The sequence below is a fragment of the Tamandua tetradactyla genome, chromosome 17 (genome assembly GCF_023851605.1).
Source record: "Tamandua tetradactyla isolate mTamTet1 chromosome 17, mTamTet1.pri, whole genome shotgun sequence".
NCBI lineage: Eukaryota > Metazoa > Chordata > Mammalia > Pilosa > Myrmecophagidae > Tamandua > Tamandua tetradactyla.
The window spans coordinates 58,971,039-58,996,527 of record NC_135343.1 but is presented as its reverse complement, the minus strand read 5'-3'; the positions used below and the strand labels follow the sequence as shown (position 1 = coordinate 58,996,527).

The 25,489-nt window shown below is 37.0% G+C and overlaps 1 protein-coding gene and 1 long non-coding RNA gene across 7 annotated transcripts in view; one reads left to right on the top strand and one right to left on the bottom strand.

Moving 5' to 3' along the window:
* DNAH6 (dynein axonemal heavy chain 6) overlaps window positions 1–25,489 on the bottom strand; it is a 295,021-nt gene that overhangs the window by 35,900 nt on the left and 233,632 nt on the right. The window contains exons 65-67 of the mRNA XM_077134752.1: window positions 3,731–3,891; window positions 2,804–2,892; window positions 1,873–2,019 (exon numbers count right to left, since the gene is read on the bottom strand). Coding sequence (XP_076990867.1) covers window positions 1,873–2,019; window positions 2,804–2,892; window positions 3,731–3,891 — 397 coding nt within the window. The remainder of the gene's footprint in view (window positions 1–1,872; window positions 2,020–2,803; window positions 2,893–3,730; window positions 3,892–25,489) is intronic.
* Window positions 1–25,489, top strand: part of LOC143661261 (uncharacterized) — a 201,515-nt gene that overhangs the window by 44,539 nt on the left and 131,487 nt on the right. Inside the window, exon 4 of one of the 6 annotated variants that reach the window (XR_013164470.1) lies at window positions 734–1,482. The exons of 3 other annotated variants lie outside the window; for them this stretch is intronic. This is a non-coding gene — a long non-coding RNA (uncharacterized LOC143661261). Of the gene's footprint in view, window positions 1–733; window positions 1,483–25,489 lie in introns of those variants that run through there. 2 more of the 6 variants (XR_013164473.1, XR_013164476.1) reach the window with 2 other exon arrangements.

Sequence of the window (25,489 nt, the reverse complement as noted above, 5' to 3'; positions counted from 1 at the left end):
ACCCCCTCTTGTAGTCTGCCTACCCCGCATCAACCCTTTAATTGGGAACCAGTGACCATACCGGAGGATTGGTTCATGTTCCTTCATCTTGATTGCAAAATTTTCCTAAATCTTAAACCACCTCTGAATCTCAGCTGTTGTTTTAGTTTGCCAGCTGCTCTCACAAATACCACACACCAGCTGGCGTAACAGCCGGAGGTTATTGGCTCACAGTTCTGGAGGCTGGAAGTCCAGCATCAAGTCATCAGCAAGGCCATGCTTTCTCCCAGAGTCTGTAGCATTCTGGCGCTGAACTGCTGCAATCCCTGGGGGCTTGCCTTGCATCGCTGCGTCCCATGGCACAGCCATTTCTCTCACTTCTTGTGTCTGTCCCTCCAGTTTCTGCTGACTTATGATTCTGTTTTTTCTCTGACTTACTGTATCTGAATTTTTTCTACTTACAAAAGACTCTAGTAATCCAAATTAAGGCGCACCCAAATTCAATTGGGTCATATCTTAACTAAAATAACATTTTTAAAAGATCTTTTTTACAAATGGGTTCACACCCAAAGGAATGCAGATCAAGCTTGAGAACATGTCTTTGTTGGGGTATATAACTCGATCCACAAAAGGCCTCAGACCTAGAGTCCCTGAACCCATCCTCTCTGGTCTCCTACAAGACCTTATTCACTTAAATATCCCATATACTGCATCTTTAATCTTTATTTTTTATTTATTGACTTTTTCTCTGTAGGCCACACATATCTGAAAACCAAGCAGCTGGTCTTAGATGTCTAAGACAGCATCTGGAGATGTGTACTCTAAGTTTCAGGTTCCAAGGAGAAGAACACATGATGGGAACCAGACCAGAGTCTTAAACAGAAGGAAGGAGAAGGTGGTGCTGAGCTGAAGGTCATCTTTCGGAGGAGTTGGAGCTCCAGTCATAGGTGGGGAGAAAGCGGTGTTATGGGTGCTGAGCATACTCAAACATGACTCACAGGAATAGGTGAGAGTGAAATTATTGCAAGAAAAATGAGGAGGCCTTGATGACTGACAAGATATATGTGTGTTGTTGTAGATTGAATCAGGCACCCTGACAAAAAACAAGTTCTTTATCCTAATCTGCACTCATTTGAAATAGGAACTTTTGAAGATGTTGAGGTGAGGCCAAATCGAATCAGGGGGGGTCTTAATCTGGATTCCTGGAGACATTACAAAGAAAGGAAATTCGGATTCAGTCAGGTAGGAAACGTGAGAACCTAGGAGAAGCCAGAAGATGTAGAAACCAGAAGTCAGAGAAAACCACAGGAGGAAAGAACTAAGCAGACTGCCTCTGTGGCAGAGAGCCGCCACCTTCACAATGCTACTGATTTCAGGAGAAAGCATGGCCTTGTCAACACCCAGATTTTGGATCTCTGGCCTTCAAAACAATGAGACAATAAATTCTTGTTGTTTAAGAAAACCAGTGTGTGGTATTTGTCATAGTAGCTCTGGCTAACTAAGACACATGTGAAGAAGGAAGAATAAAAATAATCCTGAAGTTTTGATTGTGGGTGATTGAGCAAATAGGGCCATCATTTTCAGAAATAGAATCTGGAGGACAAACAGATTTTGGGAGGAAGCAGAGCTGAGGAGATCAGTTTTGAGCTTGTTGAATTTGACCTAATGTGTTCATCCAGGTGATGATATTCTGTAGGCAGATGAGAATAGAGATGGGTGCTGAAGTTTTGAGATACTGAGGCAAGGGGGTACTGAACCAGTGACTGAGTTAAAACAACTTGAATTCAACATAGAATGGGCCCTTAGCACTTCACAAGGCCAATTGTAGAATTTCCTTTATTTTTCAACAAAATACACTTTCATGTTGCTATTAAGAAGCAAAATTGAGTGTACCTGAACAATTGCATGGAAGAAACAAACACCGAATATTATTTGTCTCCATTTTCTTCCAAGAATATTTTCCTCGAAAAATGATGGTGTCATTTCACTAAATGCTCGTCTGATATTTGCACGTAAACCTTTTGGAGGCTCATTGGTTACCTGGATTTAGACAGAACACACATGGCAGAGAGGGTGATTCTTATAGATTTTCATTATTTTTGAACAATACACATAGACTGGAGCCACTGAGCAGATACAGACAACTGAGGCCCACGGGGGCGTTCTGGCATACTCCTGCCTGCTCTGTATCTTGCTTAGCCATGGTCTTGGGGTTCTAACAGACCTATAGCAGGTGGACCATTTGCACAAGACCCTCAGATACTTTCATTTGGTGCCTATTTCTCTAAACATGGGCCAGAAACCATGGTCAGACCTTCTCCATTGGATTTTCCAGTCATTGCAACATCCACTGTCCCATACTTTATCTTGAAGATATGGGGCTGGGAGGGAAAAGACATCCTCTTGCTCCTGGTTGATAATTCATGTCAGAGGCTTCCCCCACTCTGTAAACTTCCTGTGCTGAAATCCAGCAGCCATACCAGCTGTAGGTCTTCTGGTCTCTCAAGAACTGAGACATTTCCTTTACTCTGGGAGGGGTTCTGTTCTCACCCCTCTGAACCCTTCGCTCTGCATACCTGACATTTTCTTGTAGAAGGCAAGAGGGGGAAGAGTGACCAACAGGACTAGGATATAAAAGGATGAGCAGTGGCTTGGGAAATTGTTTCCCTGACTCTATAAGGTGAAATGATACTGACTTCCCACCCTGCTCCTTGGCTACACAGACCTCGGCATGGAGCTGAATGGGGCCTGAGCTCCCTGGAGCCATTCAGTGAACACTCTGAGATCAACCATTTTACATCACTCAAGCCACATGCATACATACCTTGACAGAATTTTGAAGAACTGTAACAGGAAATGTATTACTAGGCATAGAACTCAAAAAAAGTCGAAAAGTTTCCTTGATAACAACATCTGTTTAAAACAAAGACAAAACAGCAATAAAAGGAAAATGTTTAACTGTTAGTAACACTTTCTATAAGAATTATTCTAGGGTAGGAAAAATGTTGAAAGCTCTATTGAAAGAATTAGGGCGTTTACTTTACATATGTTGTAAAATGTCCTAAAATGATGGCAGAGGAGTGTTTCTTGAAGGAGGGCTTAACAGTCTAATAGCTAGCACATTTGAGGAAAGAAATCAGGGGCATGTTAGTTTTCAATACTTGATGGGGGAATGTTAAGGGACTTTTCTTTGAAATGGGGAAATTGAGACGGTGGACAAATACCATCCTTCTCTGCAGAGAACATGCAGAGAGAATAGAGGGAGCAAGGACAAAGAGAGACCTCACACTCAGCATTAAGCAGTAAACATGATTACTTTCCCGGCTGTGGGCAGAAGATCTAAGAAAACTAGTCAAACTCTGGGCTCAGAAGTCCAAAGCAAAGTTGGGAAAATTCTTGTTCCCACTGTAGGACACAAAGGAATCATCTGAAGAATCAGGTTTTCAGTACATTATTATGCTGTTTCCTTGCCTGGAATGCTTTTCCCTCAGTTTCCCTTGCTTCCTTTAAGAGGTGCTCAGAAGTTGCATTCTTAAAGAGATACACTAAAAATCACTATGTATCCTTCCTCCTTGTCCCCAACAATTTGGAGTCTGACGGCCTTTGAATTCTGGTTGGGTAATTTAACTAAATCCTTCTAGCTCTCACACTTTTTCTCTTTAGTATCTGGAAACACAAAGCTGATTGGACTCAACCAGAAAACGTTACATAAAAATGGTATTATTCTACGAATGCTGGGTTTTCAACATACTTGGATCTGTGAAGGTTTTAATTAGCTCTTCCATTGCCAACATCCAAGAAACAGCAAGATGGCAGTTTTGCAAAAATACCCAATTTCCTGATTTCATTGCATCTTTGATCATTTTTTCAGCAATTGGTCCTTGTCCTTGACCCAGTGAAATTGACTGCACTCTGAATTGAGTAACCAAAAAATTGTTTGATGTTATTTTTAAGCAATGTAAATGTTAATGAAAGTAAACATAGTAGTTTCTTGCCTGGATTATGTACACATTTCCAATGCTCATTCTGATAGCTGTGCAAGTATTTTTCTTACTTTATTATAACACACATACAGAAAAAGCATAAAAAACAAATATTCAGCTGTATAAATTATCACAAATTAACACCTGTGGTCAAGAGAGGAACTTTGCCAACAGCCCCCAGATGTCTTCCCCATCATCTGCTCCCACCCTGTTCATTTTCCATTTCTCTTTCCCCAAAGTAACCATTATCTTAAGTTCTAACAGTATAGATTAGTTTAAACATTTTTTTAAAAGTTTAGCATATGTACAGAAGTAGTGCACAAATCATTAGTGTATGGCCTAATGAATTCTCCCAAAGTGAATGTACACATGCTTTACCGCCCAGCCTGAGAAATGTAACGTTACCAGTGCCCTCCCAGTCACCATCTCTGTTCATCCCCAAAGACAACAATTATTTTATATTCCAACACCATAGATTAATTTTGCTTGTGTTTGAATTTTATATACATAGAATCGTATAGTATGCATTTTTTTTGTCTTTGACTTATTTAGACTAACACTGTATTTTTAGATTCCTTCATGTTATTGCATATCATTGTAGTCCCATCATTTTTGTTGATGTAAAATATTCCATAGTGTGACTATACCACAATTTATTCATTCATTCTTCTCTTAATGGACATTTGGGTTGTTTCCAGTTTGGGCCATTAAATGCAATGTAATAAATATTCTTCTACGTGTCTTTTGGTACACATGTGTAATCCTTTTTGTTTTGCATATATTCTAAGGAATGGAACTGCTGGGTGATAGGGTGTGTGTATGCTCAGTTTTTTATTGATTTTTTTCAGCAGTTTTATTGAGACATATTCACATATCAAACAATCCATCCAAAGTATATATTCAGTGGTTCACGTATCATCACATAGTTGCACATTCCTCACCACAATTTTAGAACATTTTCATTATTCAAAAGAAAAAAATCTAACATGCTCCATACACCTTATCACCCCTTATTATTAACCCCTAGCATTGTTGTCAGTACATTTGTTACTGTTGATGGAAGAAAATCAAAACATTACCATTAACTACAGTTCATAGTTTGTAATAAGTGATTTTTTCCATATACCACCTTATTATTAACTCCTTGTAACAGTGACATACATTTGTTCTAGTTCATGAAAGAACAATTTTACATTTGTACTATTAATCACAGTCATTGTTCACCATAGAATTCAATGTGTTATACAATCCTGTTTTATCCTCTAGTTTTTTTTCTAGTGACATGCTATACTCTAAACCTCCCTTTTCAATCACAATGACCCACATAATTCACTGCTGTAATTACATTTACCATATTATGCTACTGTTACCTCTATCCAGTTTCTAACATTTAAATTCAACCTAATTAAAAATTCTGCACACATTGAGTTTCTACCCCCATTCTCTACCCATATTCTATTTCCTTGTAACCTATAGTCTGATTTTAACTGTGTGAGTTTAGTTATTATAATTAGCTCATATTGGTGAGATCATACAATATTTGTCCTTTTGTGTCTGACTCAACATAACATTCCCCAACTTTCATCCATGTTGTTGTATGTTTGAAGACGTCATTCCTTCTTATAGCTGAATTATATTCCATCACATGTATATACCATGTTTTCTTTATACATTCATTGGTTGATGGACACTTGGGTTGTTTTCATCATTTGGCAATTGTCAATAGTACCTTTATGAACATTGGTGTGAAAATGTCTATTCACATCCCTCCTTTCAGTTCTGATTATATGCCTAATTGCGGGATTGCCAGATCATATGGCAGTTCTATACTTAGCTCCCTGAGGAACTGCCAAACTGCTTTTCAACATGGCTAAACCATTCTACATTTCCACCAGCAGTGAATAAGTATTTCCATTTCTCCAAATCCTCTCTCCAACACTTGTAGGTTTGTTTTATTTTTTTTTAAATTAATGGCTCTCCTAGTAGGTGTAAAATGATATCTCACTGTGGTTTTAATTTGCGGTTACCTGATAGCTAGTCATGTTGAGAATCTTTTCACATACCTTTTAGCCATTTGTGTTTTCTCTTTGGGAAAATGTCTATTTAAGTCTTTTGCCCAGATTTTATTTGGTTTTTCTTTTTCTTGTTGCACTGTAGGGTTTCTCTATGTATTCTGGATATTAAACCCTTATTGGATCTGTGGTTTCTAAACATTTTCTCCCATTGAGTAGGCTGCCTTTTCACTTTTTTGAAAAAGTCCTTTGATGCACAAAAGTATTCAATTTTGAGGAGATCACATTTATCTAATTTTTTTCATTGCTTGTGTTTTTGATGTCAAGTTTAAGAAATCTCTGCTTACTACAAGATCTTGATGTTTCCTTATATTTTCTTCTAGGAGTTTTATGGTCCAGGTTCTTATATTTAGGTCTTTGATCTATTTTGAATTAATTTTTGTATAAGATGTGAGATGGGGTCCTCTTTCATTCTTTTGGCTATGGATATCTAGTTCTACTAGCACCATTTGTTGAAGAGACTATTCTGTCCCAGTTGAGTAAACTTGGCAGCCTTGTCAAAGATCAATTGACCATAAATGTACTGGTTTATTTCTGAACTCTCAATTCTGTTCTATTTATCATACATATGTCTATCTTTATGCCAGTACCATGCTTTTTGGACCACTGTAACTTTTAATAGGGTTTAAATCCAGGTAGTGTGAGTCTTCCAACTTCAGTCTTCTTTTACAAGATATTTTTGGCTATTTAGGGCCAGTTACCTTTCCAGATAAATCTGATGATTGGCTTTTCCATTTCTTCAGTGTAGGCTGTTGGAGTTTTCTTGCTTATTTATAGAAGCACTACTGATTTTGCATGTTGATCTTGTATCCTAACACTGCTGAACTCAGTTATTAGCTATAGTAGCTTTGTCATAGATTTTTCAGGACTTTCTAAGAATAGGATCTTGTCACCTGCAAATAGTGAAAGTTTTATTTCTTCGTATTCTATTTGGATGTCTTTTATTTCTTTGTCTTGTTTAACTATTCTCCCTAGAACTTCTAGCATGATGTTGAATGAAAGTGATGACAGAGGGCATCTGTGTCATGTTTCTGATCTTAAAGGGAACACTTTTAGTCTTCCACCATTGAGTACGATATTAGCTGTGGGTTTTTCATATATGCCTTTTATCATATTGAGGAAGTTTCCTTCTATTCTCGTCTTTCAAAATGTTTATATTAAGAAAAGATGATGGATTTTGTCAAATATTCATGCATTTTTTCCTCTTTGATTTGTTAATGTGGTATATTACATTGATTGATTTTCTTGCATTGAATCAACCTTGCCTTCCTGAGATAAATCCATTTTCTGATTATAGTGTATAATTCTTTTAATGTGCTACTAGATTCAATTTGCAAGTACTTGGTGAGGATCTTTGTATCTATACTCATAAGAGAGATTGGTCTGTAATTTATTTTCTTGTATCTTTATCTGGCTTTAGAATTAGGGTGGTGCTGGCTTCATAGAATGAGTTAGGTAATGTTCTCTCCTTTTCAATTTTTTGGAATAGTTTGAGCAGGACTGGTATTAATTCTTCTTGGAATGATTGGCAGAATTCACCTGTGAAGCCATCTGGTCCTGGGCTTTTCTTTGTTGGGAGGATTTTAATGACTGGTTCAATCATTTTACTTGTAATCAGTCTGTTGAGGTCTTCTATTTCTTCTAGGGGTAGTGTAGGTTATTCATGTGTTTCTAAGAATCTGTCCATTTCATTTAATTTGTCTAATTTATTGGCATACAGTTGTTCATAATATCCTCGTATGATCCTTTTAATTTGTGAGGTAAGTAGTAATGTCCCCTGTCATTTCTGATTTTATTTATTTGCATTATCTGTCTTTTTTTTTTCTTTGTCAGTCTAGCTAAGGGTTTGACAATTTTATTGATCTTATCAAGAAACCAACTTTTGGTTTTGTCAATTCTATTTTATTTTAAATTCTCAATTTCATTTATTTCTGTTCTAATGCTTGTTATTCTTTCCTTCTTATGGCTTTGGGATGTTTGCTTTTCTTTATAGGTGTGCAGTTAGGTCTTTGATTTCAGCTGTTTCTTTTTTTTTTTAATATAAGCATTCAAGGCTATAAATTTTCCTCTCAGCCCTGCCTTGACTGAAACCCATTAGTGTGAGTATGTGTGTTCTCATTTTCATTTGTCTCGAGATGCTTACTGATTTTCCTTACAACTTCTTCTTTGACCCACTGACTGTTTTACAATGTGTTGCTTAATGTGCATGTATTTGTGAATTTTCCAGCTTTCTGGCTGTTATTGATTTCCAACTTCATTCCATTATGGTCAGAGAAAGTGCTTTGTATAATTCCCATCTTTTAAAATTTATTGAGACTTATTTTGTGACCCAGCATGTGGTCTATCCTTATGAATGATCCATGCACACTTGAGAAGAATGCATATCCTGCTGTTTTGGGGTTCAGTGTTCTGTATATGTTAGGCCTAGCTTGTTAGTCATATTATTCAAGTTATGTGTTCCCTTATTGATTCTCTGTCTAGATGTTCTATCTATTGACGAGAGTGGTGTATTGAAGACCCCATTATTGTAGAGATGTCTATTATTCCTTTCAGTTTTGTCAGTGTTTGCCTCATGCAGTTTTGGGCACTATGGTGAGGGTCACAAATATTTATGATTATTATTTCTTCCTGCTAGTTCCCCTTGTCTCTTATAACAGCTTTGCATTTAAAGTATATTTTATCAGATGTTAGTGTCTTAATCCAGCTCTTTTTTTTCATTATTATTTGCATGGAATATCTTCTTACAACCTTTCACTTTTTTTTCAAATTTTTAAACTTTTTGAAACATATAGCAACATACAAACACGAACATTCTTACCATATGATCATTTCATATGAATGGGTAAAGACAGGTCTCCACCTAATCCACTTTAACAGTCACTCTTGATTGAGTCACATCTCCAGGGAGATGATCTAATTACAGTTTCAAACATAAAGTACTGAATAGGGATTAGAAGAATGGCTGGCTTTACAAAATGGGATTAGGATTAAAACATGACTTTTCTAGGATACATACATCCTTTCAAACCAGCACAGTATCTCATTGTGGTTTTGATTTGCATTTCCCTAATAGCCAGGGAAGCTGAGCATCTTTTCATGTGCCTTTTGGCCATTGTATTTTCTCTTCTGAGAAGTGTCTGTTTATGTCTTTTGCCCATTTTGTAATTGGGTTGTTTGTCTTTTTGTTGTTGAATTGAACAATCTCCTAATATATTCTGGATACTAGAGCCTTATCTGATATATCGTTTCCAAATATTGTCTCCCATTGTGTAGCTGTCTTTTTATTTTCTTGGTGATGTTCTTTGATGCACCAAAGTATTTAATTTTGAGGAGTTCCCATTTATTTCTTTCTTCCTTCAATGCTCATGCTTTGGGTGTAAGATCTAGGAAACCACCTCCTATTATAAGATTTATAAGATATATCCCTGGTATTTTATTCTAAAAGTTTTATGGTCTTAGATCTAATGTTAAGGTCTTTGATTCATTTGGAGTTAATTTTTATAAGGTGTGAGATATGGACTGTCTTTCATCCTATTGCATGTGGGTATTCCAGTTTTCCAAGCACCATTTATTGAAGAGACTGTTCTATCCCAGGTGAGTTGGCTTCATTGACTTATCAAAGATAAATTGTCCATAGATGAGAGGGTCTATATTTGAACACTCTATTCGATTCCATTGGTCAGTGGATCTATCTTTATGCCAGTACCATGCTGTTTTGGCCAATGTAACTTCATCATACGCCTTAAAATCAGGTAGTGTGAGACCTCCAACTTCATTTTTCTTTCTCGGATATTTTTAACTATTCGGGGCACCCTGCCCCTCCAGATAAATTTGGTTACTGGTTTTTCTATTTCTGAAAACTAAGTTTTTGGGATTTTAATTGGTATTGCATTGAATCTATAAATCAATTTAGGTAGAATTGACATCTTAACTATATTTAGTTTTCCAACACATGAACACGGTATGCCCTTTCATTTATTTAGGTCTTCTGTGATTTCTTTTAGCAACTTCTTGTAGCTTTCTTTGTATAGGTCTTTTGACTCCTCAGTTAAATTAATTCCTAAATATTTTATTCTTTTGGTTGTAATTGTAAATGGAATTTTTTTCTTGATTTGCCCCTCAGACTGTTTATAACTAGTGTATAGAAAACTACAGATTTTTGAGTGTTAATCTTGTAACCTGCCACTTAGCTGTACTCATTTATTAGATCTTGTAGTTTTGCTGTGGATTTTTCAGGGTTTTCAACATACAGTATCATATCATTTGCAAACAGTGAGAGTTTTACGTCTTCCTTTCCATTTTTGATGCCTTGTATTTTTTTTTCTTGTCTTATTGCTCTGGCTAGAACTTCCAACACAATGTTGAATAATAATGGTGATAGTGGACATCCTTGTCTTGTTCCTGATCTTAGGGGGAAAGTTTTCAGTTTTTCCCATTGAAGATGATGTTAGCTGTGGGTGTTTCATATATTTCCTTTATCATGTCGAGGAAGTTCCCTTCTATTCTTATGCTTTGAAGTGTTTTCAACAAGAAAGGATGTTGAATTTTGTCAAATGCCTTTTCTGCATCAATCGAGATGATCGTGGTTTTTCTGCTTTGATTTGTTGATATGGTGTATTACATTCACTGATTTTCTTATGTTGAACCATCCTTGCATACCTGGGATGAGTCCTACTTGGTCATGGTGTATAATTCTTTTAATGTGCTGCTGGATTCGATTTGCAAGAACTTTGTTGAGGATTTTTGCATCTATAGTCATTAGAGAGATTGGTCTGTAGTTTTCTTTTTTGTAATATCTTTGTCTGGGTTTGGTATGAAAGTGATGTTGGCTTCATAGAATGAGTTAGGTAGCCTTCCCTCCTCTTCAATTTTTTTTGAAGAGTTTGAGCAGATTGGTACTAATTCTTTCTTGAATATTTGGTAGAATTCACATGTAAAGCCATCTGGTCTTGGGTTTTTCTTTTTGGGGAGTTTCTTAATGACTAATTCAATTTCTTTACTTGTGATTGATTGTTAAGGTCATCTATGCCTTCTCAGGTCAATGTTGGTTGTTCATGCTTTTCTAGGAAGTTGTCCATTTCATCTACATTGTCTAGTTTATTGGTACAAATACATTCATAGTATCCTCTCATTACCTCCTTTATTTCTGCAGGGTCAGTGGTTATGTCTCCTCTTCCATTTCTGATTTTATGTTTTGCATCCTATTCCTTCTTCCTTTTGTCAACTTCACTAAGGGTCCATCAATCTTATTGATTTTCTCAAAGAACCAACTTCTGGTTTTATTGATTTTCTCAATTGTTTTTAAGCTCTCAATTTCATTTATTTCTCTTCTAATCTTCATTATTTCTTTCCTTTTGCTTACTTTAGGGTTAGTTTGCTGTTCTTTCTCTAGTTCTTCCAAGTGGACAGTTAATTCCTCGATTTTTGCTCTTTCTTCTTTTTTGATAAAGGTATTTAGGGCAATAAATTTTCCTCTTAACACTGCCTTTCCTGCAGCCCATCAATTTTGATACTTTGTGTTTTCATTTTCATTTGCCTCGAGATACTTACAGATTTCTCTGGTAATTTCTTCCTTGACCCACTGGTTGTCTAAGAGTGTGTTGTTGAGTCTCCATATATTTGTGAATTTTCAGGCACTCTGCCTACTATTGATTTCCAACTTCATTCCTTTATGATCTGAGAAAGTATTTTGTATGATTTCAACCTTTTTAAATTTATTGAGACTTGCTTTGTGACCCAGCACATGATCTATCCTTGAGAATGATCCATGAGTACTTGAGAAAAAGGTGTATCCTGCTATTGTGTGGTGTAATGTTCTATAAATGCCTTAAGTCTAGCTCATTTATTGTATTATTCAAATTCTCTGTTTCTTTATTGATCCTTGTCTAGATGTTCTGTGCATTGATATTGAAATCTCCAACTATTATGGTAGATGTGTCTATTTCTCTTTTCAGTGTTTGCCTCGTGTATTTTGGAGCATTCTGGCTCAATGAATAAATATTTATGATTGTTATGTCTTCTTGTTGAATTGTTCTTTTTATTAATACATGGTGTCCTTCTTTGTGTCTTTTAATTGTTTTAAATTTGAAGTCTAATTTGTTGGAAATCAGTACAGCTACTTCTGCTCTTTTCTGATTGTTGTTTGCATGAAATGTCTTTTCCCAACCTTTCACTTTCAACCTAAGTTTATCTTTGGGTCTAAGATGCATCTCCTGTAGATGGCATTTGGATGGGTCCCATTTTTAAATCCATTTTGCCAGTCTGTCTTTTGATTGGGGAGTTTAATACATTAACATTTAGTGCTATTACTGTAAGGGCAGTACTTTCTTCTACCATTTTGTCCTTTGGATTTTATATGTCATATCTAATTTTTCTTCTTTTTTACCTTTACCGATACTCTTCATTTGCACACTCTTCTCCACACCTCTCTCTCCTGCCTTTTCTTATCTGTCTCTAGTGCTCCCTTTAGTATTTCTTTCAAAGCCAGTCTCTTGGCCAGAAATTCCGTCAGTGATTTTTTTGTCTGAAAATGTTTTAATTTCTCCCTCATTTTTTATTTACAGTTTTGCTGGATATAGAATTCTTGGTTGGCAGTTTTTCTCTTTTAGTATCTTAAATATATCATCCCACTGTCTTCTCACCTCCATGGTTTCTGCTGAGAAATCTACACATCATCTTATTGGGCTTCCCTTGTATGTGATGTATTGCTTTTCTCTTGCTGCTTTCACGATTCTCTCTTTCTCTTTGACATCTGACATTCTGATTAGTGAGTGTCTTGGAGTATGTCTATTTGGATCTATTCTGTTTGGGGTACCATGCACTTCTTGGATCTGTAATTTTAAGTCTTACATAAGAATTGGGAAATTTTCAGTGATAACTTCCTCCATTAGTTCTTCTCCTCCTTTTCCCTTCGCTTCTCTTCTGCAACACCCACAACACGTATGTTTGTGTGCTTCATATTGTCATTCAATTCCCTGAGTCCCTGCTCATATTTTCCCATTCTTTTCCTTGCATTTTCTTTTGCTTGTTGGGGTTCAGATGTCCTATCTTCCAGTTCACTAATCCTGTATTCTGCTTCTTGAAATGTAACATTGTAGGTTTCCATTGTTTTTTCATCTCTTCTACTGTGCCTTTCATTCCCATAAGTTCTGTGATTTGTTTTTTCAGACTTTTGATTTCTTCTTTTTGTTCATTCCTTGCCTTCTTTATATCCTTCCTCAATTCATTGATTTGATTTTTGATGAGGTTTTCCATGTCTGTTCGAACATTCTGAATTATTTGTTTCAACTCCTGTATCTCATTTGAATTGTTGGTTTGTTCTTTGACTGGGCCATATCTTCATTTTTCTTAGTATGATTTGTCATTTTTTGCTGGCATCTAGGAATTTAATTTCCTTAATTAGTTTATTCTGGAGATTGTTTACACTGTTTTTTACCTGGGATATTCTTGCTGGATGACTTGTTGTCAATATGTTCTTTGACATTCAGTTCAGCTTATTTTAGACCTCTAGCTTATGTTTTGTTTAACCGATCAGGAATTTTCAGTTCTTGTTTCTTGCCCTGCCTGTTTGGTGCCTCTTTTTTTCCCCTTAGGAGGGTATTATACACCCCAATCAGATTTTCCCAGACCAAACTGGCCCCCTCTCAGGAGAAAAGTCACCTGCATCAGTTTTCCCTGAGGGTGAGACCCGGCAAGTTGAAAGACTTTCCTATGAAGCCTCTGTATTTTTCCTATCTTGCCCAGTATGTGGTGCTTGTCTGCTGTGGGTCCCACCAGCATACCTTTAACTTCAGTAGACTCTCCCTATTGGGGGTGTGGTTGAGACAGAGGAGAGGTTGTAGGCTGGCTTTAATCGCTTCAGTTTTCCAGACCCTGGGGTCTGAGTTCCTTGAGGGAAGGATTCTACTTGAGCTGGGCCCCACCACTCTCCCAGGGAAGGCATAGCCTCCAGACAAACTCTAAAACAATCCTAATTCTGCCCATGCCTGGGGCAGTTGGAGCCTGAGAAGCCAGTTCTGGTTGGGCTTGCAACTGGCCCAGCTTGCCCAGACTGGGATATGCTTTGTGTCCGGTCACTGACATGGTCCAAACAGTTGTTCTGTACTGTTCCTGGCTATTTACTAGCTGCTCTGGAGGACGAACTAAATCCCACACCTCACTAAGCCACCTTCTTGGCTCCTCTCTGTCAACCTTTCACTTTCAACCTATTTTTGCCTTTGGGTCTAAGGTGCATCTCTTGTAAACAGTATATAATTGAATCCTACTTTTCCTCTTTTGTTTTTTTCTTTTTTGCATTGGCAGGCACCGGGAAATGAACCCGTGAATCATACTTTTTAATCCATTCTGCCAATCTGTGTCTTTTGATTGAGTTTAATTCATTAATATTCAATGTTATTACTCTAAAGTCAGTACTAACTTGATCCATTTTATCCTTTGCATATCATTTCTTTGTTTTTGTCTTTTTACCTTTTTAGATACCCTTATTGATAATCTTCATTTCTATACTCTCTTCCAAATCCCTCTTTCCTGTTTGATCCTTTCAGCCTTTAGAACTCCCTTTAGGATTTCTTGTAGTGCAGGTCTTTTGTTGAAGAACTGTATTGTTTCTGTGAATATTTTAAACTCTACCTCAGTTTTGAAGGACAGCTTTGCTGGGTAAATAATTTTTGGCTGGAAGTTTTTCTCTTTTAATACTTTAAATATATCATATCATTGCCTTCTCACCTCCATGATTTCTGAGTAGAAATCAGCACTTGGTCTTATTGTGGAACTCTTGTGTATGACAAATTGCTTTTCTCTTGCTGCTTTCAGAATTCTCTAACTTTGGCATCTAACATTCTGATTATTATGTGTCTTTGGAGTTAAGTTTATTAAGATTTATTCTGTTTGAAGTATATTGCACTTCTTAGATGTGTATGTTTATATCTTTCATAAGAGTTGGGAAATTTTCAGCCATTATTTCCTCAAATATTCTTTCTGCCCCTTCTCCATTCTGTTTTCCTTCTGGCACCCCAATGACACTTATATTTGTGTGCTTCATGCTCTCATTCAAATCCCTGAATTTTTCCCATTCTTTTCTCTATCTGTTCTTCTGTCTGTAAGATTTCTAATGTCCTGTCTTGTCATTCACTGATTTTCTTCTTCTGGCTGTTGAAATCTGCTGTTGTATGTTTCTAGTGTATTTTAATTTCTTCGGTTGTGCCCTTTAGCCCCTTAATTTCTGTTATCTTTGTTTTTATACTTTCAAATTTTTCTTTATGCTTGCAGATTGAGTACTTAATATTCTTTATCTCTTTAATCATATTTTCTTTCATCTTCTTGAACTGATTTAGGAGGTTTGTTTGAACACCTTTGATTAGTTGTTCCAAATGTTTCACTTCCAAAGTTTTAATTTGTTCCTTTGACTGAGCCATATCTTCCTGCTTCTTAGTATGGTTTATAATATTTTGCTGATTCTGGGCATCTGATTATCTTGATGAGATTTATTCTGAAGATCAGTTTTCCTGTACTGTCTAGGGTTTTACTGTTGATTGACTTTCTGTTAAGGCTCTTCTCTGATGCTTAGTTCAGCATATATTAGACCTTTAGAATAGCCTGTGTTTAACTAATCAGATCTTTTTTTTAGCATGGGCAGGCACTGGGAATAGAACCTGGGTCTCTGGCATGGTAGGCAAGAACTCTCTGCCTGCTGAGCCACTGTGGCCCGCCCCAAGTATATATTTTTAATCTCTTCTATATTTGATTCTTGCCTGGATACATGGTACAATTTTAAAGATTGCACTTTTTGTGCAACAGTTTCACCTCTAGCAGAAAGCTTCCTTTTTTCTTTTCCTTCTCTGGGAATCTTATTTTTAAAAATTTCACAGACATTTATCGGAAAGGTAGATGGATATACCTGGACGTTTTCCCTAAATGTCCAGAGGCAAGAGAAGACAGAATTACAGTTTTATGCAAAGAAAATAAATGACAATTAGAGGAAGAAAACAAGACTAACATTCTTTTCTCAACAGATATGGAAAAGAGTGCTTTATAAAATTTACTAGGAATAGAATGGAATTTACTAAACTTCTTAAGGCATATATATATATTTTGAATTTTCAAACCCTTTATTTTGAATTTTTTTCAGCTGTTTTATTTAAAAAAACTTGTAACACCTGGGAGCAGATGTATCATATGTAAAACAGATGTTGGAGGGCCTTGAAGCAATAGTGGATGCATGAAGCTGATGATGCTTAAATTTCAAGGATCCTCCAAAAGGCCCTGCATTCTTAATTTTGTAGTTTTTTTAATTAAAAAAAATTTTTATTGAGAAATATCCACACATGTACAGTCCAACCATATTATACAATCAATGGCTCACAATCTCATCACATAGTTGTGTATTCATCACCATGATCATTTTTAGAACATTTCCATCACTCCAAAAAAAAAAAAGAAATAAAAAAAAGAAGAACTCATACATCCCATACACCTTACGCCTCCCTTTCATTGACCACTAGTATTTCAATTAACCCAATTTTTACCCTTTATCTCCCCAATTATTTAATTACTTTTTAACCTTTTTTTAAAAAAATTGATCTGCATATACTCTGAATAAAAGATGCATCATACACAAGGTCTTCACAATCACACAGTCACATTGTAAAAGCTGTATAATTATACAGTCTTATTTAAGAATCAGGTCTACTGGGACACAGTTCAACAGTTTCAGGTAGTTCCCTTTAGCCACTGCAATACACCATAAACTGAAAAGGGATATGTATATAATGCATGAGAATAACCTCCAGGATAATGTCTTGACTGTTTGAAATCTCTCAATTTTATTTTGAAACTTTATTTTGTCTCATTTCTCTCTTTCCCCTTTTGGTCCAGAAGACTTTCTCAATCCCATGATGCTAGGTCCTAGCTCATGCCAGGATTCCTGTCCCATTTTGCCCAGGGAGCTTTATACCCCTGGGAGTCATGTCCCATGTAGGGAGGGAGGGCAGTAAGTTCACCTGCCAACTTGGTTTAGAGAGAGAGGCCACATCTCAGAAACAAAAGAGTTTTTCCTAGTGACTGTTAGGCATAATTATCAGTAGGCTTAGCCTATCCTTTTCAGGAATAAGCTTCATAGGGATAAGCTCCAAGACTGAGGGCCCAGCCTATTGAATTGGTTCTCACCACTGCTTCCAAGAACATAAGGAATTCCCCATATGGGAAAGTTTAATATTTCTTTCTCCACAGTCCCCTAAGGGGATTTTGCAACTTTTATTCTCTGCCCAAATTATCGGGGCATCACACTAACCTGTACAAACCAACAAGATCTCACACCCTATTAAGATTCCATGTAATTATGGTGCTCAATTAATACGAGTTGAATTACATAGTGCGTTACCCCAAATATAAATTTCACACCAAATAAACATGTCTCCCTTTGGTCTTGAACAGAGTTTGAAGTTTGAAAATATGGGCCATATTGTCCTTTACCCAATATTCAGATTTACCTTAGTCCTATCCATATCTGTCTCATTCATATCTCTAGAAGTCTGATCACTTTTTCCAGCTTTTTAACAGTTCCTGAATGGGGTAATGCTGACTTTCATAGCTTCAGTGCTCTAACTATGAGTCTCAGGTGTCACATAAATACCCGCAGTTTCCTTCTCTGAGAATCTTGATCTGTTCTATTTGTTTTTGTTTTGCCTCTATAGATTTTTTTTACCCTCCTTTTGTTGTTTCTATCTGTTTTTGCCTGAAGGGAAAATTCTGGGAAGATGGTCACCACACAGAGGACTTTACTAAGCCAGAATTTTCCAGCCAAAACAGGGTGAGGGGCCCATGATGGGGGTGCAGATTGGCTTCAAGGTCCCCTGGGCAGGGACCAGGAAGGACAACAGAATCCTCTCTGATGGCTTCCTGAAGCTGTGCTTTCCTGTCCTTTCCAGTAGAAGCAGCCTTTGAGTTCACTGTTCCCGTAGCCCTAAAGGAAGCACTGCATTCTTTAAATCTCCCCCATCTCTGTTCTTGTCTGGGGTAGGGTTGAAACAGTGGCTGCCTCTGCCTTTTTCTGGGGCAGGTAGCTCCAGATCCAGGTCTCGAGGATTCTACTTAGCTATTCAAGTCATGATCAGTGATTGGCCATCCCCACCTGTTTTGGGGAAGACAATGTGTACGTCCCTTTCTGTCTCTAATGAGTTATCCAGGGACTGGATGCCAAGGTGGCCTGCCACGAGAGTGAGAGATAGGGACTGGCAGTTATCACACAGAGTGCAACTCATTGTTCTTCACTGCAATTATCAGTGTAATTATCTCCTCCTCCCACTCTCCCCTGGATGCTGGACAGTGCTCTTCTTGATCTTACTACTTCTGTGTAGCCTTTTTTCCTGATTTAGTGCACACCTTGTTATCAATTGTTATCTGGAACTTTGAGAAAGATGGTTCTGCCAGTTCTTTTTTTTTTTTTTTAGGGTATTTTTTTCTTCAATTTTTAAATTAATAAAAAAAATAACAACACACAGAAACATTCTTAACATATGATTATTCCGTTCTACATATATAATCAGTAATTCACAATATCACATAGTTGCATATTCATCATCGTGATCATTTCTTAGAACATTTGCATCAATTCAGAAAAAGAAATGAAAAAACAACAGAAAAATTAATACATACCAACCCCTTACCCCTCCCTTTCATTGACCATTAGCATTTCAATCTACTAAATTTATTTTAACACTTGTTCCCCCTATTATTTATTTTTCATTCCATATGTTTTTCTCATTTGTTGATAAGGTAGATAAAAGGAGCATCAGACACAAGGTTTTCACAATCACACAGTCACATTGTGAAAGTTATATCATTATACAATAATCTTCAAGAAACATGGCTACTGGAACACACCTCTACATTTTCAGGCAGTTCTTTCCAGCCTCTCCATTACATCTTGACTAACAAGGTGATATCTATCTAATGTGTAAGAATTACCTCCAGGATAACCTCTCAACTCTGTTTGGAATCTCTCAGCCATTCACACTTTATTTTGTCTCATTTCACTCTTCCCCCTTTTGGTCGAGAAGGTTTTCTCAATCCCTTGATGCTGAGTCTCAGCTCATTCTAGGATTTCTGTCCCACATTGCCAGGAAGGTCCACAACCCTGGGAGTCATGTTCCACATAGGGAGTGGGAGGGCAGTGAGTTTGCTTGTTGTGTTTGCTGGAGAGAGAGGTCACATCTGAGCAACAAAAGAGATTTTCTTGGGGGTGACTCTTAGGCCTAATTTTAAGTAGGCTTGACCTATCCTTTGTGGGGTTAAGTTTCATATGAACAAACCCCAAGATTGGGGACTCAGCCTATTGCTTTGGTTGTCCCCACTGCTTGTGAGAATGTCAAAAATTCTCTACTTGGGGAAGTTGAATTTTCCCCCTTTCTCACCATTCCCCCAAGGGGACTTTGCAAATACTTGTTTACTCACTGTTTAAATTACTGTGGGATTTAATGGGGCATCACTCTAGACAAAGTAACAAAATCTTATGCCCTGCTCAAGGTTCCATGAACTTATGGTGTTCAATTAAGCTGTCCATATAAGTTATATTAGGAACTGCACTAATCAAAATATAAATTTTGTACCAAAATAAACATTTTTTGCTTTAGTCTCACACATAAGTTAAATTTTTAAAATATTAATTGCCATCTATTTTCAACATCCTGCAGTAATGGCATTACTTTGTTCTTTCTCATGGTTCTGCCAGTTCTTGCTGGTTGTTCAAACCTTCTGTTCGAGGAAGAAGCCTTGAAGTGTCTCATCACTTGATTGGGGTGGGGCCACGTCATTGTTTTTATTGCTGAATAATACTCCACTGTATGGATATATCACATGTAGTTTATTGATTCATCAATTGATGAACATTTGTGTCATTTCCAATTTTGCCTATTGTGGAAAATGCTGCTATGACCATTTGTGTACAAGTTTTTTATGAACACCTGTTTTCTATTATTCTGAATATATATCCAGGAGTAGAATTGTTGCATCATATCATAATCCATGCTTAAATTATTAAGGAAGTACAAAACTGTTTTCCATAGCAGATGCACCATTTTGCATTCCCATCAGCAATGCATGAGGGTTCTGCACATCCTAATCAATATTTATTGTTGTCTATTTAAAAAAAAAATCCTAGCCAATCTAGCAAGTGTGAAATGGTGTCTGTGGTTTTGATTTTCTTCTCCCTAATGACTAATGACATTGAACATATTTTTATTTGTTAGTTGGCCATTGTGTATCTACTTTGAAGACATGGCTATTCAAGTCCTTTGCCCATTTAAAAATGGGGTTTCTTGTCTTTTTGTGTTGGTTTGAAGAATTCCTTATATATTCTAGATACTAGACCACTAACAGATAAATAATTTACAAATATCTTCTCCTGTTCTGTGGATAGTCTTTTCACCTTTCTGTGGATAGTGTTGTTTGATGCCAATAAGTTTTTAAATTTTGATGAAGTCCATTCAAACTACTTTTTTTCTGTTGTTTAAGCTTTTGGTGTCTTATCTGAGGATCCATGGCCAAATCCAAATTCATAAAGTTTTATCCTTATATTTCAGTCTTTTCATTTAGATTTTGGATCTATTTTGAGTTCATTTTGCATATGGTGTGAGGTAAGGGGTACAACTTTATATTTGGGCATATGGCTATCTGGTTGTCCCAGCACCGTTTGTTGGAAAGACTATTCTTTCCTCATTGAGTGATTTGGCACTCTTGTGAAAAATCAATTGACTGTAGAAATGAGGGTTTATTTTTGAACTCTTAATTCTATTCCCTTGATCCCACATGTGCATCCTTATGCTTGCACCGTGATGTCTTGATTATTGTAGATTTGTAGTAAGTTTTGCAATTGGGAAGTGTGTCTTCCAATTTTTCAAGATTGTTTTATAATTAAAACAATTAAAGAAGAATTAAAACCAATCCTTCCCAAACTTTTCCAAAAAATAAAACAGGAGGAAACACTTACTAACTCATTCTAGAACCTCCAACACAATGTTGAATAATAGTGGTGATAGTGGACATCCTTGTCTTGTTCCTGATCTTAGGGGGAAAGTTTTCAATTTTTCCCCATTGAGGATGATATTAGCTGTGGGTTTTTCATATATTCCCTCTATCATTTTAAGGAAGTTCCCTTGTATTCCTATCCTTTGAAGTGTTTTCAACAGGAAAGGATGTTGAATCTTGTCAAATGCCTTCTCTGCATCAATTGAGATGATCATGTGATTTTTCTGCTTTGATTTGTTGATATGGTGTATTACATTAATTGATTTTCTTATGTTGAACCATCCTTGCATACCTGGGATGAATCCTACTTGGTCATGATGTATAATTCTTTTAATGTGTTGTTGGATACGATTTGCTAGAATTTTATTGAGGATTTTTGCATCTGTATTCATTAGAGAGATTGGTCTGTAGTTTTCTTTTTTTGTAATATCTTTGCCTGGTTTTGGTATGAGGGTGATGTTGGCTTCATAGAATGAATTAGGTAGTTTTCCCTCCGCTTCGATTTTTTTGAAGAGTTTGAGGAGAATTGGTACTAATTCTTTCTGGAACGTTTGGTAGAATTCACATGTGAAGCCATCTGGTCCTGGACTTTTCTTTTTAGGAAGCTTTTGAATGACTAATTCAATTTCTTTACTTGTGATTGGTTTGTTGAGGTCATCTATGTCTTCTTGAGTCAAAGTTGGTTGTTCATGTCTTTCCAGGAACCCGTCCATTTCCTCTAAATTGTTGTATTCATTAGCGTAAAGTTGTTCATAGTATCCTGTTATTACCTCCTTTATTTCTGTGAGGTCAGTAGTTATGTCTCCTCTTCCATTTCTGATCTTATTTATTTACATCCTCTCTCTTCTTCTTTTTGTCAATCTTGATAAGGGCCCATCAATCTTATTGATTTTCTCATAGAACCAACTTCTGGTCTTATTGATTTTCTCTATTGTTTTCATGTTTTCAATTTCATTTATTTCTGCTCTGATCTTTGTTATTTCTTTCCTTTTGCTTGCTTTGGGATTAATTTGCTGTTCTTTCTCCAGTTCTTCCAAGTGAACAGTTAATTCCTGCATGTTTGCCTTTCTTCTTTTCTGATAAAGGCATTTAGGGCAATAAATTTCCCTCTTAGCACTGCCTTTGCTGCATCCCATAAGTTTTGATATGTTGTGTTTTCATTTTCATTTGCCTCGAGGTATTTGCTAATTTCTCTAGCAATTTCTTCTTTGACCCACTCGTTGTTTAAGAGTGTGTTGTTGAGTCTCCACGTATTTGTGAATTTTCTGGCATTCCACCTATTATTGATTTCCAACTTCATTCCTTTATGATCCGAGATAGTGTTGTGTATGATTTTAATCTTTTTAAATTTGTTAAGACTTGCTTTGTGACCCAGCATATGGTCTATCTTTGAGAATGATCCATGAGCACTTGAGAAAAAGGTGTATCCTGCTGTTGTGGGATTTAATGTCCTATAAATGTCTGTTAAGTCTAGCTCCTTTATAGTGATATTCAGATTCTCTTTCTTTATTGATCCTCTATCTAGATGTTCTGTCCATTGATGAGAGTGGGGAATTGAGGTCTCCAACTATTATGGTATTTGTGTCTATTTCCTTTTTCAGTGTTTGCAGTGTATTCCTCACGTATTTTGGGGCATTCTGGTTCGGTGCATAAATATTTATGATTGTTATGTCTTCTTGTTTAATTGTTCCTTTTATTAGTATATAGTGTCCTTCTTTGTCTCTTTTAACTGTTTTACATTTGAAGTCTAACTTGTTGGATATTAGTATAGCCACTCCTGCTATTTTCTGGTTGTTATTTGCCTGAAATATCATTTCCCAACCTTTCACTTTCAACCTATGTTTATCTTTGGGTCTAAGATGTGTTTCCTGTAGACAGCATAGAGAAGGATCCTGTTTTTTAATCCATTCTGCCATTCTATGTCTTTTGATTGGGGAATTTAGTCCATTAACATTTAGTGTTATTATTGTTTGGATAATATTTTCCTCTACCATTTTGCCTTTTGTATTATATATATCATATCTGACTTTCCTTCTTTCTACACTCTTCTCCATACCTCTCTCTTCTGTCTTTTCGGTTCTGACTCTAGTGCTCCCTTTAGTATTTCTTGCAGAGCTGGTCTCTTTGTCACAAATTCTCTCAGTGACTTTTTGTCTGAGAATGTTTTAATTTCTCCCTCATTTTTGAAGGATAATTTTGCTGGATATAGGAGTCTTGGTTGGCAGTTTTTCTCTTTTAGTAATTTAAATATATCATCCCACTGTCTTCTAGCCTCCATGGTTTCTGCTGAGAAATCTACACATAGTCTTATTGGGTTTCCCTTGTATGTGATGGATTGTTTTTCTCTTGCTGCTTTCAAGATCCTCTCTTTCTCTTTGACCTCTGACATTCTAACTAGTAAGTGTCTTGGAGAACGCCTATTTGGGTCTAATCTCTTTGGGGTGCGCTGCACTTCTTGGATCTGTAATTTTAGGTCTTTCATAAGAGTTGGGAAATTTTCAGTGAAAATTTCTTCCATTAGTTTTTCTCCTCCTTTTCCCTTCTCTTCTCCTTCTGGGACACCCACAACACGTATATTTGTGCGCTTCATATTGTCCTTGAGTTCCCTGATACCCTGTTCAAATTTTTCCACTCTTTTCCCGATAGTTTCTGTTTGTTTTTGGAATTCAGATGTTCCATCCCCAAATCATTAATTCTATCTTCTTTCTCTTTGAATCTATCATTGTAGGTATCCATTGTTTTTTCTATCTTTTCTAGTTTGTCCTTCACTTCCATAAGTTCTGTGATTTGTTTTTTCAGTTTTTCTATTTCTTCTTTATGTTCAGCCCATGTCTTCTTCATGTCCTCCCTCAATTTATCGATTTCGTTTTTGAAGAGGTTTTCCATTTCTGTTCGCATATTCAGCATTAGTTGTCTCAGCTCCTGTATCTCATTTGAACTATTGGTGTGTTCCTTTGACTGGGCCATATTTTCAATTATTTGAGTGTGATCCATTATCTTCTGTTGGCGTCTGCGCATTTAGACAGATTTCCCTGGGTATTGGATCCAAAAGTTAGGAAGATTTTTCTGTGAAATCTCTGGGTTCTGTTTTTCTTATCCTGCCCAGTAGGTGGCGCTCATGGCACACGTTTGTCTGTGGGTCCCACCAGTAAAAGGTGCTGTGGGACCTTTAACTTTGGAAAACTCTCGCTGTCTGGGAGGTTCGCTAGCCGAAGTGGCTTGGAAGAGTTCTAGCCGGCCCGGGGACCGAACGTAGGGAGGGTTGCTGGCCGCCGCAGCCCGGGAAAGCGCCCGTCCGAATTTCCTAGTCAGCCCGGGCGACAAGCGTGGCGGGAGGGCGCCAGCAGCAGCGGCCCGCCCGGGAGAGTGCACGTTCCCGGGGAGTCACGGGTTTGGAAGGGGCCTCCCCTGCCCGTCACCGTTCTCCCCGGCCTGGGGATTTCTGATCCAATTCTCTCAGTTGGTCCGGGGGGCCGCGCGTGGTGTGGGCACCAGCCGCCGCGGTTTCAGGGGACTGCCTCTCCAATTCTCCCAGCCGGCCCGGGAAGGGGGAAGGGAGTTACTCCGGCCCGGGAAGGGGGAAGGGAGCGCCACCCGCGCGCCTCGGCGATCTCACCCAAGCGGCTTCTCTCAGCCAGCCAGCTGTTCCAGGATGGGGTACGCTGTCTTTTTTATCTCTGTTATGGCTTTGGGCGCTGTTCTGTATCGTTTCTACTCCCCTAGTAGCTGTCCTGGAGAAGAAACTAAGATCCGCGCATCTTACTAAGCCGCCATCTTCTCCGGAAGTCCAAATATGCCCTAACTCATTCTATAAGGCCAACATTACACTGATAACAAAGCCAGATAAAGACATGACAAGGAAACAAAAAACTACAGACCAATAACCCTTATGAACATAGATATAAAATTCTTATTGAAATAACAAACCCAATCTAAACTAAATGGTACTTTGATTGGGTTGTGTCAATTTGGGGAATGCTATCTTTAAAAACTTGTCTTCCACTTTAATGACTATCATATATCAATGTATTTATTTGGTCTTTTTTATTTCTTTAATAATATTATATTCTTTTCTGTAGAGAGATTTTGCATGTCTTTTATTTGACTTGTCTTTAGGTATTTGATTTGTGATGCTACAATGAATAGTATCTTTAAAAAAATGTCCTCTTTATACTTCATATACATTAATGATTGATTTTTATATCCATTAAACTTGTTAAATCTGTTTCAATTTCAAGATACCCTTTATCAGAGTAAAAGAAAGAACTTCTAAATCTGTTTTTCGATTTCTAAGAACGATTTCAAGTTTCTTAGTACTTGAATTTTTCTCACGAACAGATATTAAATTTTAAGAAATGTTTTTTTCCATTTATTGAAGAAAATCACAGTGGTCTCCTTTATTTAAAGGACTTTTCTCTTTTATTCTGTTAATGT